This window comes from Microcebus murinus, chromosome 2 (assembly GCF_040939455.1).
Source record: "Microcebus murinus isolate Inina chromosome 2, M.murinus_Inina_mat1.0, whole genome shotgun sequence".
NCBI lineage: Eukaryota > Metazoa > Chordata > Mammalia > Primates > Cheirogaleidae > Microcebus > Microcebus murinus.
Genome location: NC_134105.1, coordinates 5,563,807 through 5,581,778, shown reverse-complemented (window position 1 = coordinate 5,581,778; position 17,972 = coordinate 5,563,807). Strand labels below are relative to the sequence as shown.

Here is a 17,972-nt window from a genome sequence, read left to right as displayed (position 1 = left end):
TCTGTTTCAAAAAAATAAGAAAAAAAAAATCATACATTCTTCAAAGAATGGTGGTTAGGCTAGTAAATCTGAAGCTATAATAAAAGTCTGGTGACTTTTGACTAAATAGAGCCCAGGAACAGAACCTAATATAATCAGAAGAGTCAGCAAAGTATAATAAAATAAATATCTTAAGGGTGTGTTGGAGAAAAAGAAGACAAGTCAAATCTTCGCTGACCATTTCCTGCTATAACCTGCCCACTGCTCAGGGCTAGCTGTGGCAACTGGAGTTCTGAGTCTCCTTACCTCTAGGTAGGCCGACAAGGTCATGTAGATCTTTTCTCCATAGGGTGTCACTCGGTTCAGAAGAAGAGAGTTATGTAGAGAGCTGTCCCATACAGCCTCAAAGCGGTAGAAGGTCCTAAGGTCAGAAAGACAAGAGGGAGTCAGCCAAAAGCAGCTGAAGTTATCTTAGTCCAGGTACTGTCACCGTCAGTAATCCTAAAGAATCCTACATCAACCACCCAACACTTTCAATTTATCAAAATCTAATAAAGGGGGGACCCTTATTTCCTAGGAGAAAATGATAGGTCCCATCCTCTTGCCCCATCCATCAATAAGGAGTGCAAACTGTTGTGCAAACTGTTTTTGTTTTGTTTTTTTTGATAAGCATGACCCTGCCTATAAACATAAAAATAGTGAAGTCACTCAAGTAAGATGAAAAGGATAAGTGAGTATGAACAGAAACTGAAAGAACACAGACAGCCTAGGTAAGCTATCCTGTCAATTAATGATAGCAGGAAGCAAATACCCAGTAATTTGTAAGTTGTGGTCTTCATATCACACGAGATATTAAACATTGTACAATCCAGTGTTGCTGAGCCTCAGAAACGTGACAAATATATCTGGGAGGATTAATGGTGGAAATACATAGAAAAACTGAAATATAGAAAGACTTATTCTTTTTTTTTTTTGAGAGAGAGAGTCTTGCTCTGTTTCCTGAGCTAGAGTATACAGTGGCATCATCATAGCTCACTGCAACCTCCAACTCCTAAGCTCAAGTGATCCTACTGACTCAGCCTCCAGAGCAGCTGGAACTACAGGCACATATCACCATACCCAGCATACACACACACACACACACACACACACACTTTTTTTTGAGACAGAGTCTCACTCTGTTGCCCAGGATAAAGGGCCATAGCATTGACCCAGCTTACAGCAACCTCAAACTCCTGGATTCAAGCTATTCTCTTGCCTCTCAGCCTCCTGAGTAGCTGGGACTACAGGTGCTTATCACCACACCTGGCTAAGTGTTTCTATTTTTAGTAGAGACGGGGTCTTGCTCTTGCTCAGGCTGGTCTCGAACTCCTGAGCTCAAGCAATCCTCCTGCCTCAGCCTCTCAGAGTGCTAGGATTACAGGCGTGAGCCACCATGCTTGGTTTTTTAAAATTTTTTCTAAGATGGGGTCTCACTATTGCTGGGTCTGGTCTCAAATTCCTGGGCTCAAGTGATCCCCCTGCCTCAGCCTCCCAAAGTGCTCGGAAAACAGGCGTGAGCCACTGATCCTGGCCAGAGAGACATGTTTTAAATAAAAGAACAAGACTTATTCTTAGCTGGTATTTCAGTGAAAGAAAATGATTTCTTAACACCAGAGCCAACCAACTACCATTTGTTCGTTTTCAAAAAAAAAAAAAAAAACCATTTGAAAAATCATTTTTTTTTTTTTTTTTTTTTTTTTTGAGACAGAGTCTCATGACTAGAGTGCTGTGGCGTCAGTCTAGCTCACAGCAACCTCGAACTCCTGGGCTCAGGTGATCCTTCTGCCTCAGCCTCCCAAGTAGCTGGGACTACAGGCATGCGCCACCATGCCCGGCTAATTTTTTCTATATATTTTTAGTTGGCCAATTCATTTCTTTCTATTTTTAGTAGAGATGGGGTCTCACTCATGCTCAGGCTGTTTTGGAACTCCTGACCTTGAGCGATCCACCCACCTCCGCCTCCCAGAGTGCTAGGATTACAGGCCTGAGCCACAGCACCTGAAAAATCAATCTTAAATTTAAATAACAATTAGAAACTTAACTGATACCCACAAACTGGTTTGTTTTTTTAGTATCACTTTTTTGTTCCTACTGGTAAAATACCATAAGCCCTAATTAAACTTTCCAGTTGAGCATGTCTCATCTGAAATGTTATACTTAGTTCAACAGCAGTGTTACAGATCAACTCCAAACCTACCCCACGCTTCCCTACTCAGACCCCATGAACAAGTGCAGGGTAGATGCCTCCTATGGATTTCCTGAGACAAATAGCGGGCAGATCCTCTCCTGAAACATGTTCCCATGCTTCTTCCTCCAGAAACCATCAACAGAGAAAACAATACATTTCTGAAAGTTAACTCCATGATCACGCTTCATCTTCCAAGTGCCAGTGTGTGAGGTCTGATCATTTCACTTTGCAGCTGCATATAGGGCTAAGTCTTCATCAAATACTTCGTAGTCTCTCAACTGTCTACCTTTTTGAGGCAGTGAGTATGGGTCAAGAAAATTCTCTACAAAGACATTGAAGGAATATAGAGACAACTAATAAGACAAAGACAAAGCCACCAAGTGACCCAAGCAACAACGGAAATGATGGCCTTTTCCTTTCTTTGGCTCTGGGGCTCTGTAGACACAGCAGAAAACCCTTCGTGCATCCACAAAGCTCTGTTTAGATCAAATCTTTATTTTCATTTGGTTTAAGGCAAATGCTAATACCGGGTGACAATATCCACTACTTTAGAAGAAAACACTTGAAAACTCTACCCTCCTGACAGCTGCTCTTCTATTGTGTGCCCATTTTTGTCAAAGTATCTAGAATGATGTATACAGCTGTATCCTGGGCAAGGGCGGAATATACCTGTGCTGGAGTGAAATAACCCATCTGCTTCTGAGAGTGAGGGTATTTATGACTTTGGTTGTATTTTGCAGGAATTTCTATTACTGCTGCCTATAATTCATGATTCATTATGTTCCAAACCATAACTTAGCCACCACTAAGGTTTCATGATTCATTCTTTCAACTAAGGTGAATGTTTTAAACTTGTCTAAGAAAGACTCTTCATATTTCAAGTTAAGTTTTCATTTAACCTAAAGAGAAAATGTCACTGGCAGAGACCTGGCTAACATAAACAAAATTTTGACTCTACTAAAATCTTCCTGTATTGATTAGGGGGAAAAACCTTCTTCTTTTTGTTTTGCTTTGGAGTTGCTGCAACACACTCTGTTGATATAACCCCCAACAGTGGCAATTCTTGAGAGGCAGTTGTAACACATACAACTGGGGAGAAATGTCAATTCAATCAAGCTGGCTACCAAGATAACTTAGGATTAGAAACAGGGCTGAGTTCTGAGACATGTTTTCCTGCACGGCTCCTAAGGTGGTTAGAAAAGAATTCCAAATCACGTTCTTGAGATGTTCCGAATGACAGCAGCATCAGAGGAGACACAGGTTTCAAGGCGACTGCTTTGAAGGATATATTCCTTCAAATGTATTAATTGTGAACAATTTAAAAGCCAACTTCTTACATTATGGTCAAACCTAATGGACCTTCTTGAGTTCATTGGGAGAACCCCTGAAATATGAACTCAATGGAGTCCAGATTAAGAGATAAACTCACTATACCTATAATGCCAGCCAAATATATGTCTGTGTGTCTGTATGTATATATACATATATTTTAACATTTTAAATTATATTGTCATGTATCATTTCCTTCAGTTTTCTTCCCTAAATGAGATGGAGAGAGAGATAGGAAAAAACTTCCTTTGCTACCAAGCCAGGATTTTTTCTATTTCCACTTATTTTTCTATTCCACATAAATAGGTAAGATAAGCAACCCTGACAGGAGAAAAAAAAATGTTTAAAAAAAAATACAAAATATTTCTCACAGACTTGACTACCCAAATAACCAAACTGGTCTCTACTACTGTACAGGACAAAACACAGAAAATGAATGGTTTTGCAAGGCTGCAACAGACTAGGTTTTAACAGAGCAAGAAACCATTCAAGCTTCTGACAGAGACAAGATGAAGAGAAGAGCAGAAAACAAAGCCTGAGATTCTATATGAAATGAGGGAGAAACATTCTATTCTGTAATGTATTAGAGGAAAACTTGAAGAGGCATAAGAATAAAATGGATGTTTAGTAAATAGAATGAGCAAATAATTCAGAACTCTAAAGATTTTTTTTTTTTGAGACAGGGTCTCGCTCTGTTGTTCAAGCTGGAGTGCAGTGATGTCACTGCAGCTTCGAGTGCCTGGGCTCAAGTAATCCTCTCATTTCAGCCTCCCAAGTAGCAGGGACTCCAAGTGTGCACCACTACGCCCAGCTAATTTTTAATTTTTTGTAAAGATGGGGTCTTGCTGTGTTGCCCAGGCTGGTCTTGAACTTGTGGCCTCAAGCAACCCTCCCATCTTGGCCTTCCAAAGTGCCTAAAAATCATCTAAGAAGCTATATGCAAAACTGTACACACATCAGAAAAACCTATAGCAAAAAGGAGAAGTGTCTTAGGGTACAGAATAAGGTCTTGCTCTATCCTAGGTACAGCTTGGGTTTACACAGAGGGGACAAAACCACTAAATAGCAATCAAAGCAACATAAGACATAAAGCATTCTGATAAACTAGAATCTTTATGTGCAAAGAAGCAAACTGAAAATACCTAGGAATATCCTTATCAAGAAAGAGCCTGTAAAAACACAGAAAAGGCTTTTGTTAGTGCAGCAAACAAAAAAACAAAAGAAAGTGAGAGAGAAAAGAGGAAAAACATATATATATATATGACAAATTTCCTGATACGCAGAGTGAATTCAAGTGGACATACAATTAACAAACCAAGAACCTGATGGGACACAATTTGATAGAGACCTTCCAGTGGCATGGGTCCCTCTCCTGAGACTTTCAATAAGGAAAACACTGGACACAGAAGGGAATGTGGAGACCACCACCACCGATATTCCCTTCTGTGGTGACTTAGTACTGGGAATGGTAGAAGTTGCTGTGGAGTTAAGGGACAACCAAGTCAATTTGTTAACATAAATGTAGGACTGGGAGGAAAAGAAATAATGGTCCTTCAATTCCATTCTACTATCAATATATTAGAAAATCCCTCTAAGATACATACATAATACACCCAAATTGGAGTTCCGTAAATTCAATTTTAAACATTAAAACTTAGCCAAACAAAACAAAAGCTCTCTTAACCAAACTCGATTTATAATTAACCTTATTAACCTATGCTCTCTATATCCTCAAAGTATAAAGACTGATGCCTACTTCTTGAACATTCTAAACTAGAGAGATATCTTGTACACCTAGAGATTCACTCCAAAGAGCTGAGTTGTGTGCTTATCAAGTGTCAGTAGTATCTGGTCCCAAACCTGTTAGGTCAGTTGTACTTATTACTATAATTATCTAATTTACTTAAACATAAAGCAAATAAATAAAATATAAAGACAAAAAGAATTTTTGTTTTTGTAAAAACTTTGCTGAATGTTTTCAAAAGATTTGATAATGGTGAGTTGTTTATAAAAACAGCTGTTAAATTAAGTTTGGGTACAATAAATGTAAAGGAAAGAGGAAAATGATAAAATGTTAATAAATGATAAAAAGTTAAAAGGATTTTGGACTTAAGATTTTCTTCATAGGTTTCTAGTTCTTGCTTCACCAAACTGAAAATCAGAGAAGATGAATTGTGGGTGTGGTTTTGCAAGAAAGACAATCAGAATTCCAATAAATGACCTTATAACTAAACAAATAAATGTAGATTTATAGTCTAAATTAAAACAAAATGTTTAAGGCATATATCTTATTCTTTTTGACTTCAGCCAACTTTTTAAATTAACTAACTTTAAGCTTCTATTACACGAGATAAACTACTTCTGATAAAGTCAAATTTATTTCCTACAGCACCTAACCTGCTGCTGGCATAAAGCAAAGGACTGTCCAGGGTAACTCTAATGCAGGCAAACTTAGCACTACCTGCACTTCAACCAAACACCATCTTTCTCTGTGTATTTTGCTTGGTACCCTAAGGAAATTTAATATATTATTTTTCACAGTTACAAAGAAAAGTGGTGACTGCCAGCTGAACACTGGCCATACATGTTTGGCAGAAGAATGCTATGTAGAGTTACTGCTGACTCCAGGAAAATGGTATTGTTTATGAGTTTGCCCGGGGATAGTTAAAGCACCCCTCTTTCTCTCTGCCACTCCACCTCCCCAGACATACACACCCGCTCACACTCCTTCCCTTTCTCTCCACAGCCCCTGCAAGCAAAGAGAAGTTTGTTCCTTTTTTCTTTCTATGTAAAATTTAATACCTGAAAACAACAGAAAAAAATTAATCCTGGCCCAAGTTCTTTATTTTGTTTCTGCCTATTGTCTTTTTCTTCCCGTCCCTCTTCCCACGACAGATGTGAGCAGAAGGAAGCACAGGAAGTGCTTCCTGCTCCCTGCTCCCAACCCCCAGCCCTGTGATAAAGAGATGGAGTCTCCCAGACAATGGCAGAACTGCTTTCCTGGGTGAGGTAAGAGGACCCCAGCTGGTTTGGTTCCAGTCTGACACAGGAAAGCACAATGGCTATAGACTGCATGCATCGTCTGTCATCACTTGATTATAAAAGGGAATTTTACGATAAATGAATTTAAAATAAAAATCTGTTATTTTACAAAAGCCAATCTTGGCCATAGAGTTTATATTAATTTATCAACTTTATGCATAAATGAAAGTGAAAAGCAAATACTAAGAATAATTGAGACTATACTAGCAGCAGCAAAGACAAAACATGAGGCTTCATTATACCATGGAAGGCATGTTTCCATGATACTTAGGAGTGAGAAACCTTTCTCCACAGCAGCCACTTCACAGGAAAACATTTAGTCTTAGCAATAATTAATTTGTATTGTATCCCTTGGATAGCATGTTGTGTTTTGGGTTTTTTTTTCCTGATTTTTCTTTATCAGTATGTTACATCTACTAAAACTCCACATGGGATAGATCATTTCCATTGCCTACAGGTAACTGATCACATACAGATATCTCCAATTCTTTTTTTCTTTTTGGAGAGCAGGGTAGACAGGGAATGAAATAGGGATTTTTGAAGTGAGAAGGGAATTAGTCCTTTATCTGCACCAGGAGTCATGAACACATAAGGAGTCTAATGGTGAACAAATCAACACCCACAGGGGCTGACTCATCACACTTCTTAGGGTGCCCCACCTGCTGGAGTTGTGGGAAGACTTCAGGTACTTGGCAGAAATAATATTTAAGGAGAGGATAGCATCAACTGCAGCCTCATCCACCTCAGGCTTATTCCTAATCCGGCCTAAAAGAAAGGATAGAGAAACCAGAAAATAAGCACATTAAAAACAAAACAAATTGATTAAGGCAAAAAGAGACTTTCAGATCTTTGTGTAACTTCAGGTGCTGGAAAGGTCACTTGGTTCCTTATAAGGTCCTCCATTCTTCCCCACGGTCTGTCTCCCCTTTACTTCCCACATTTAGTCAACTGTGAAACCTACTGATGCTTTGTTCAAAGAGTTTTTCATATTCATCCCAACTGTATTTTCCAATATCACCCCCCTGCTCATGAAGGCTACCTTCCTCTCCAATCTGGAACCCAAAACAGCCCCTTAACTGATCTTCCTGCTGCTCACATCTCCCCTGTTCCAATCCATCTTACACTCACCTATTATAAACTTTTTAAGCCACTAACTTTATTATACTGCTTTCCTGCTCAAAATCCTATGTTTTCAAACTGACACTAGGGGATGCAGCATCACATAGAGGCTGGGAACTCAGTCTCCAGAGCCGGACGCCTGGGCTCCAACTCTTACGAGCTGTGAGGCTCTGCGCGTAATGCTCAACTCTCTGAGCCTCAGTTCCCTCATCTGTGGAATGAGAAAAACAATTTCTCCCTTATACATGATTGTTATGAGGATTAAATAAGTTGGTCTTTTTAGAACATTCAGAAAGCACATGGTAAACACTATAGAAGAGTTTGTTAAATAAAATAAACAAATAGATTTTGTTTTTAACCACTGCCTCCACATTTTCCCTCACTCTTTCTGGTCAGAAAGCATCTCTTCTGTTTTGTATATCAGTGTTCTACAGAAAAAGGAATTTTGAGAAAGCGTGAAAACCACTGTCCCAGAGAGGAGAGAGTAAAACCTCCCTTCCGAGGGTGCTTTTTTTTTCCATTTTTTAAATTCTTTTAGAAAATTTTCTCTTATTTAAATTTATTTCTTCATTAGCGGCTGACTGGTAAGTTGGAACCATATAAGAGTTCTTAATCTGGTCCATAAGAGACACAAAGGGTCTATGGATAGAATTCAAGCAATCTGTGAGCTTGGCTGGGAAAAAATTACACCTTTATTTTCATGAACCTATAACGGAAAATTGGTATTTCCTTCAATTATGAAGGAAGGAATAAACCACAGGAGAATCAGCAGTATCTGTGACTCTGTCCCCAGTAGAAACCACAGATATTTTCATATCACACTAACATAAAATATCTTTTTCATTCCTCCCCACTTTGAAATTATGATAATTAGACCTGCTGCTAGATCTTGCTATTTAATGCATCACTAAAGAAAAGCTTAGATTACAAATTTGTTTATTTTGACAACTGTATTTCAATATTGATAGTCTCCTTTGTAATGCTAAGTACTTTATTTTCTACATTTGAAACCCTAATTCTAAGGCTTCACCATTGCCAAAGAGATCCACAGCAACAAAAGGTCTCAAACCCCTGCCTTAGACTACTGTAATGCTCACACTCAACTATTTAGCAGAAATGCCTTCATTTAATTTCTCCACTCTAGCCATGGGTTTCTAGCTCCTGCATGTTAGACATATTCCTGACTCTGATTCAAAATGTTTATGTATGCAAAACAAACAAAAACCCTCTAATTTCTCTTGAATCCATTCAGTCCTCCTGCATTGTTTTTGTTGTTAACACTTAGCACAGGTCTTTTCCCTGTCTTCATTTTGGTACTTATTCATCAAACCATTTTACACACATATACATTATCTCCCCAACTAAACCACAAGCTCACAATGAGCAGAGGCTCATTTTATGCCCCCTTACAACCTCTAGCACAGAATCACAGCCATGGTAATTGAGTGAAATAGTGGTTTTACTAATGATGGAGCGGAGAAACAAGAGTACATAGAGTCAAACTCAAGGCCTCTACATTCTCCAGTCAATATTCTCCAATACAATCTTCCACACATTCATTGTGCTGCAAAGAGGGAAGAACAGTATCTAAAAACCCCAGCTCTGTCCTCAGCAGATGGAACATACTCACCTACCACCAGTTCTCGAACATCTTTCCAGTGGAGCTCACTCCCCTTCTCATGGATAATGGTCACTGTGATCCTTCGCTGGATGCCCTAGGTAATGGAGCAGGGATGCAGTTTAGCTGAGCAATTTATCATTTCCTTGTGTTTGCTGTTTTCTGAGCTGTACAGTATGGGGATGGGCAGGAAGGAGACGTGTGAAAAAAGAGGGGAAATGCTGCCCACACTGTTACTCAAAACAATGGGAAATGGGTCAGGGACTGAGGAACAGCCAGGTTCTGATATGGTTTTAAGAACTTGTGGCTGAGCCAGAGGATCACTTGAGCCTAGGAGTCGGAGGTTACAGTGAGCTATGATTGTGCCACTGTACTCCAGCCTGGGCAATAGAGCAAGACCCTGTCTCAAAAAAAAAAAAAAAGGGAACATCTAGATGCCTAGGTTATATGTCCCAGTGTTACGGGACCCCCAGCTCCTATGCCTATTTGGGTCATGAGCATTTTTGAGCACTGACTAAATCTACTCCAAATTTACCAAAGAGAAACCTACATTTCATAATCAGAGTTTTAGTCCATTGAAACCTCCATTCTCTATCCCCATTAAGCACTTTTGGCTGTGAAAGCACAGCACTCCCAAATATCATGAAATTAAAACTGTAAGAAATGACATGGGAGCTGTATAAATCATAGTGAATGAATAAAATAAACTATTTTTCAAAATAGGTATTCTAAAATATATGCATACATAAAAGCAAGGGTAGATATAAGCCAAGGTTTGAGGAAGAAGCATTTAAAAATAAATATACAAATAAATATACAAAAAAAGAAAAAAAAAAGGACAGCACAATAAGACAATCTCCCTACCACCCCAAAAGAGTAGTGAAAAGCAGAGAAAATGAAAGTTATGTTTCTTATTCTAAACTCTTAGTGGTGTTGTCTCCTAGATCTATTGTGCTTCCTGGTGCACAATAGATGCACCAGGTGCATCATTAGTACCTGATGAAGCAAAAATGTCCCCTGGCAAGGCAAGCCTGCTGTATGGTCAACCACAGCTGGGATATACCTATAAAAATAGAAATGCAAAAGAAAGAAGTAAGTGCTACTTCATCTGCAAGGTCTTCTCTGGTTGTTGTAGCCCTGGTGGGCCTTGTTTTTCTAAACTCTGATACCACATCTTTTTTACCCTTTTTGGCATTTAACCATTCAGCATTTGCATGCACTAATCTTTTCCCCATATCTATGTCTCTTCATCCTTACTAGACTGAAGTACTCAAAGGACAGTAACATCTTTTGGTTTCATCCTAGCCCCTTGTGTAACAAGTATTCAATAAATAAAGTACAAGTGCAAAGGCAATTGATAGGAAATAAGAAATAGATAATTTCAGATTCTAGATAGTTTCTTTAAAACTCAGAAAGCAATTAATTCAGTAGAAACAAACCATCACTGTAACTACATCTCCCCCATAATACAAGTTAGAATCACATTATAGATCTATCTATGGAAAGTCAAATTCCTCAAAACAATATTACTACTGACAACTACATATAAGATCCACAGAGACATACTTAACACAGTGACCTACACAGTGACCAGGAACTTAATAAATGTTTCATGGTGATGACCATGATGGTGGTTCTCAGCATTATAACACAGAGGAACATTAGGATAACATTTACCTCCTACCTTTTACATTAATTGATAGACCCCATTGCGTCTGTTTTAGGAATAAGATCTCTTTTGTGTTCTTCCAAAAGCATTTTAGAGACAACCATAAACAATAATTACATTCATTACTTCCTCTAACACAGCTCATGGAGTAAAATTAAACTGATGTTGATCATTCTGATCTAGGACAATGGTTCTCAATCGGGTATGATTTTGCCTCTGGGGGGCATTTGGCAGTGTCTAGAGACATTTTTCGTTGTCACAACTAGAGGGGAGGTGCTACTGGCATCTTGTGGATAGAAGGCAGGCATGCTGCAAAATAGCCTACAATACAAGGGATAGCCCCTGACAAGAGAGAAGTACCCAAAACAGTGACCCAAAACAGTGCTGAGGTTGAGAAACCCTGATCTAGGGAAACATTTTGCCCCTAATCCCTTCATTGAGATTAGTCATAGACATTTTGATCATATTCTGTGCAATATGTACTCTTGGTTTTGCTACTGATGAAGCCCACTCTATAGGTGGTCTTCCCTCATAATAAAGTATCAGTCTTCATGAGCTTGCTGTTACTATCAAGAAGGCAAATTATTATACTGAATAGTCAGTTCTCTGACAAACATCTGATTCAAAGAAAAATACTAAGACCACTAAAATTCAGTTCAAAAGTAGAATTTGATAGTGACAAGACTGATAAACCCAAATACAAGAGAATTAAAATTACATTTCCTAATTTTGAAACACTTTGCCTTATTTAAAAATTGAGAAAGTTGGACTTACTCTCCCGTAGGCTCCAATTCACTGATCTCAAACCAAACCAGGAGGTCATACTTGCTCATGCTCTGGCCAAGGCTGGTTTTGCTCATGGTGTTTAACTTGGTGGCTGGAACTTTTAAAAGTTTTTAGAAAATGTCAAAATCTGGTCTAAGTCTATTCAGCAAAAGTATAAGCTTCTCTAATGTCAGTCTTCAAGGACACGCTTGGGAAAGGCAGCAAGAGTCATGAGATAGATTTCAATGGAGAAGACAAGAGAAACTTCAAGATCAACTATGTTCCTCTAAATTCAGAAAACAAGGAAAATTGAGAGTCAATGGCTTCTCTCTCAACAAACTATCTCCAAAGATGAGCAAACAGATATTGTGCAGAATAAATGTGCTCACAAAACCATTTTTAAAAACCTTTCCTCTCAGCTGGGTGCAATGGTTCATGCCTATAATACTAGCACTCACTCTGGGAGGTCAAGGATGGGAGATGATCACTTGAGTTCATGAGTTCGAGACCAGCCTGAGCAAGAGTGAGACCCTCTCTCTACTAAAAATTAGAACAAATTAGTCAGGAATGGTGGCACATGCCTGTAGTCCCAGCTACTCAGGAGGCTGAGGCAGAAAGACTGCTTGAGCCTAGGAGTTTGAGGTTGCCATGAGCTAGGCTGACACGACAGCACTCTAGCCTGGGCAACAGAGTGAGACTCTGTCTCAAAAAAAAAAAATAATTACCTCTAGAATCTCACATTTTGTGGCTGGTAGGCAGAGCATCATGATGCTAGAGAGACAGTGCTTGGAAAGCCTTGCACATACAGGGGGCTGGGGGAGGGGCCTCCCTCAAAGCCAGTGTGGCGGAATAAAGCCCCACCCTCCATCCCAGTGGTTCCCAAACCTCCCTGCACATAAGCGTCACCCAAGGATCTTAAAGATGGCAAAGCTCAGACCACATCCTAGATCAATTAAATCACAATCTCTAGGGTAAAACGGTCCTTCCTCCCAAAGTTCTCCAGGTGATTCCAATGTGCAGACCAATTTGGAAACCACTGGTCTAATATGTAAATACAAGATTCTGAAAATGATCTTATGTTACACATTTTCTTCAGATTTAAATTTCATACTCTTTTTTTTTTTTTTTTTTTTTGAGTCAGGGTCTTGCTCTGTCACCCAGGCTAGAGTGCAGTGGTTTCACATAGCTCACTGCAACCTCAAACTCCTGGACTCAAGTAATCCTCCTTTCTCAGCCTCCCGAGTAGCTGGGACTACAGGCATGTGCCACCATGCCCAGCTAATGTTTTCTATATATTTCTAGTTGTCCAGCTAATTTCTTTCTATTTTTAGTAGAGACAGGGTCTCACTCTTGCTCAGGCTGGTCTTGAACTCCTGACCTCGAGCGATCCTCCCACCTTGGCCTCCCAGAGTGCTAGGATTACAGGCGTAAGCTACCACGCCCAGCCTAAATTCCATATTCTTAACTGATGCCATACAACTTTAGTTAAATTGCTTACCCTCTGTGAATCTTTCTCCTCAATTACAAAATGCAGATCATGATATTAGCCTGCTATCTTGAAAAGGTATGAGGATCCACTAACATAATGTATATAAGGAGCTTTAGGAATCATACAGCACTATCCCAATGTGTAGCCTATCAGCAGTACTCATCCCAGCTGAATTTCACGAATTGGTGATGTTAGTCAGGAAGAAAATAGGGTTACTGATCTGGCAGTCAGTCATCCAAAGGTCAGAAAGCAAAACCATAAGTATTAAAACAAAACCAACTACAAGTATTAAAACAAAACCAACTACTAGTAAAAATATTCAAAATTAAAAACACTATTGCAAAGAATCCAAACAAACAAATGCAAGGAACCCCTCATCCCTATAGTGATGTGAGAGAGGCACAAGAAGAGAAAGTGCTTCCTAAAATCTCTCTGAAGGAAATGTGATATGATCTTGTCAACGTACTGAAATCTACTTCAGATCAAGTAGCAAACAGAAATGTCGGTGTTTCATACACGGAAAGCCAGGCTTCAGGACAAGCCAAGGTTGGTTCTACATCTAAGGCGGAGCTAATTTAGCTACTAACCATCTCGTTTGGGTACCCTCTCGCTCTTGCAGCTGGGAACTGGCAGAAAGAGAAAAGGCGGCAATGGGTCAGCCTCATCCTGGAAGGTGGCAATAGTGGAGGATGCAAGCACACTGGCGTGCTCTGAAAACGTGTTCAACACATGCACATTCACATAGCCAGATGCGAGAAACCGAATCAGCTCAATCTTTCTCTCATGGTCTGAAGGCAGATGAAGATGAGGAGTACAGAGGTTGGAGAATGAGTATAGGGTGGGGTGGGAATTTGGCAAGTGGGCAATGAGGAAAAAGGATAAAAATAAACAAAAATCAAAATAAGATAATTGAACATGCAAAATATATTTAATATGCAAAGGAATGCCCAGTCACCTGACAGTTATGGGGAATTACATAGAAAGCAGAGAGATTTAGGAACAGGGAGATTATCAAAATCTGCAATAAGAAGACCAGAGAAGTAGCAGAGATAGAACTTTATCTTTTCTTACTTCTTATTTTAAACCAGGAATAAAGAATTCTAGTTCCTGCTACATATATACAAGAGCAGATGAAACACATAAGGATACACAGAAGAGGGGTAGAAACTCAAATACAATTTTTATCTGAAAAGTCATTCAGAGTTAAGAGGTGTATTCATTCTGGTGCTTTTGGGAATGAAAAAAAAAAAAAAAAGAGGTGTATTCACACAGAGAACGTCATGCAAGGAATGGAGCTAGGGCTCACCTGGCTTGGACAGTGGCATGGGTGGAGGGAAGTATCGTCGAGATGGCTGAGGTGGGCTGCAACAAAAGGAAGACAAACTTCTTCAAGACTAAAGAGTCAGATGTTGACATTAACAGCATGTTTAAATTCCCTTTAAGGAAACAGATCTTTTGCATTTTCAACTCTGGCATAATTCCAGATAACAGAGATAATCTTACATTGTCAAACAGGCTAAAGTATTTTAATAAAAGTCCCCCTGTAAATCTTAGCTAATAAACAAAATGAGAAAATTCTTGTCACCACTGACACTGCCATCATCTAACAGTCCCCATCTTTGCTTTACTCATGAGTTTTGATGACCACACGTAGAGCTTCCACTTCATAAGTTGTGGGTCATTAGGACAATTATACACAATTTGCACGTTATATGCCTATTACCTCAACTTTCTATCCTATTCAGTCTCTTCCTTCAAAAAGATGGTATTCAAGGTCACCAAAATTCAATTTGCTGTATCTAAAATTAGTGATCAGATGGTTTAAAAAAGGTGAACTTTCTAAAGAGGAGACACAGGGTAACATATAAAACTGTTAGTTATCTTAATCCTTCATTTTTATATATAGATGTATATTTTTTTACATCTTTGCTATGAGAACCTATTTTTTTCTTCCTTTTCTTATTTTTATTTTATATATTTGTCTTTACATCTGTATAGTTATCTTTTTTTGCAGCCTTTATAGTTATCCTAATCTCTCAAAAGATTTTTAGCAACTGAACAACTGAAAAATAACAACAAAAATCTTTGCGTATCTGGTCCAAACCTGCCAAGCTCCTGTCCTTGCAGGTGAAGTGGGTGCTGCTGATAGTGTCCAAAGACCTCAAACACAATAGGCTTGGTCCTGATGTAATCCACAAAGGATTCTGTGATCTCCACTGCAATCTGACAAGCAAGATTAGGAAAGATTTATTATAACAAAAAACATGTTTTTGCTTCAATCAGAACTTTAGTTCTGTTGAGTGTCCAGTATGTGTGGAGTATTTTATTATGCAGGACTCTTGCACCAAAAGCCAGGGACTCCCTTCTCATTTTCATTCTAAAGTAACTTTATCAAGCTTCAGGCATTCAAGACCTTCCACAGTTTGACCCAACTAACCTTGGTCCCTGCTGCCCTTCACAAACTCAATCAAATTTGTCTGCTGCTCCTTTCCCCTGCTCTCTCCTCTGCTGTGCCAAGCACTGGCTCAGGCTGCAGCCCTGCCTGGAAGGCCCCTCAATGTGTCCATGCACCTAAGTCATTCCTGAACTCCAAGGCCCAGCTCACACAGTAACAACAATAAGAAAAACATGTACAGACTCTGGACTATGTGCCAGGCACAATGCCAAGTTGACGCACCTCTTGTTGCTCCTTCAGAAAGCTCCCCACCTCCTTTCCCCATCTAACCATCACCCCCCTCAACAAAAAAGGTGTCTTAAAATATGTTTCCATTAATATAATAACTTTCACTTTCTCCACTTGCACTACATTTATTGAATACTTTCCTCCTGTCTAGCCTGTACAACTGTCATCCATATATGCATTTTATTTCCCCCATCATAATTCTAAGCTCCTTGGGGCATCTGCAATTCATATGCATTCTCCAGGTGTGTCAGGCACAGTCTTTGTGTTGAGCAGCTGATCGATATGTATCAGATATATGCATGCTCACATTTACGCAAGCATAAAAAAGGAAATAGTGTATTTTGTGCTTGCTTGTTCCATCTTTAGAGTTGTCCTTTCCTCTTTTACTTTATACAGTAGACATGGTTAGCAAGAGAACGAGAGAGTTTCACGCAGTAGTGAAGATCTTGGATGCTAGAACCATATTTTTCTGGGTTCAAATCCCCTCTCTGCCTCTTTCTAGCTTTGTAACCTTGGTAACTTTAACCTCTCTGTGCCTCAGTTATCTCAGATGTAACATACGGATTGTTATAATCTATGGTGTAAAGGGGAAGATTAAATGACATAAAAAAACACTTAGAACAATAAGTGACACCAAATAAATTCTTATAAATGTCAGCTATTAAAAAAATAATTTAAAAATGTTAGTTATTGTGATGAGGATGATAAATTTTGAATACAGTTAAAGTGAAATTTCATATATGAAAGATGAAAATCCCCTAGTCATAGCAAAATAATTTAAACAATAAAAAACAAAACAAAACAAAAAAGAGATGGAAGGTCTGTTTTCTTACACCAAGTATGAAGACAGTTGGTAAGAGGCATTAATGGGGTTAATTATAGTATCAGCTACAAGGAAAACATAAACCTTAATTTATCTACAGAAGGTATTTAATACCTTCTATATTATTTGCAACTAAACAATATTAATATCTTAGGGTTTAAAGGACAATACATTCACTTTAACAAAGCCCTTATTAAACGTGCTTATTTTTCTAGGACAGAGACACTAAAACAACTCAGTACATTCAAACTAATGGAATATTTTACTGGCAGACACCACATACCACTCACTGGGCCCATTGTGAATCAGACAGGGAGGCTGCCACTCAGTCCACTGAGCATGACCTCACCGCTCGGGCCACCCCCTCCATTGTCTACTCCCTCCTCGAAGCTGCCCCTGCACAGCAAGCAGCTCATCCCTCCTCCCCCCGCTGACAGAGCCAAGGTACCACAAACCCATGACATGTTTGCCAACAATGTCTACGTCACTTACATTCTGCACATGATAAAAGCCCAGGGGACTTCCTCTGCCATTGTTTTTGAGGGGTTCAGTGGAGAATGCTTCATCGTGGCGATGCAAAAAACTTAAAAGAAAAAAAAAAGACATGAATACTGTATTAAATGGTTTCATCAGGATATGTTTTAAGAGCCCAATTTGGGTCCTATAAAAAGAAGCATCCTACTTAATTAGATTCTTTAACTGAGCGAAGTTATTTACATTTTCTTATCAAAAATGTTTTCCATATCACATAGATAGCACTTTAGATCTTATTTGAAAAATGGGGCCAGGCGTGCCATGTCTGTAATCCTAGCACTTTGGGAAGCCAAGGCAGAAGGGGATTGCTTGAGGCCAGGAGTTCGAGACCAACCTGAGGAAGAGCAAGATCCCATCTCTACAAGAAATGGAAAATTAGCCGGGCGTGGTGGCACATGCCTGTAGTCCCAGTTACTTGGGAGGCTGAGGCAGGAGGCTTGCTTGAGCCCAGAAGCTTAAGGTTGCAGTAAGCAATGATGATACCACTGTACTCTAGCCCAGAGTACAATAGACTGAGACACTGACTCAAAAAAAGAAAAAAATCACTGAAAATTTAACTGGCCCTGACTAAGTGGATATATATGTAAGAGAATGAAGACCTGAATTCAATGAATCCCTGTTGCTTTGTAGAAGTTTTTTACGGAAAATTACAATACTGAAATCTTTTCATACAAAAAAAATCTGGTATACTA

At 39.1% G+C, this 17,972-nt stretch overlaps 1 protein-coding gene across 8 annotated transcripts in view; it reads right to left on the bottom strand.

Annotated features, from left to right (window-relative positions):
- Nucleotides 1-17,972, bottom strand: part of KIF1B (kinesin family member 1B) — a 148,318-nt gene that overhangs the window by 15,760 nt on the left and 114,586 nt on the right. For all 8 annotated transcript variants that reach the window (XM_012791427.3, XM_020281763.2, XM_012791425.3 and 5 more), the window contains 8 exons: nt 17,239-17,329; nt 15,345-15,463; nt 14,547-14,602; nt 11,761-11,869; nt 10,314-10,380; nt 9,330-9,414; nt 7,240-7,345; nt 286-400 (listed from right to left, as the gene is read on the bottom strand). In XM_012791427.3, coding sequence (XP_012646881.2) covers nt 286-400; nt 7,240-7,345; nt 9,330-9,414; nt 10,314-10,380; nt 11,761-11,869; nt 14,547-14,602; nt 15,345-15,463; nt 17,239-17,329 — 748 coding nt within the window. The remainder of the gene's footprint in view (nt 1-285; nt 401-7,239; nt 7,346-9,329; nt 9,415-10,313; nt 10,381-11,760; nt 11,870-14,546; nt 14,603-15,344; nt 15,464-17,238; nt 17,330-17,972) is intronic.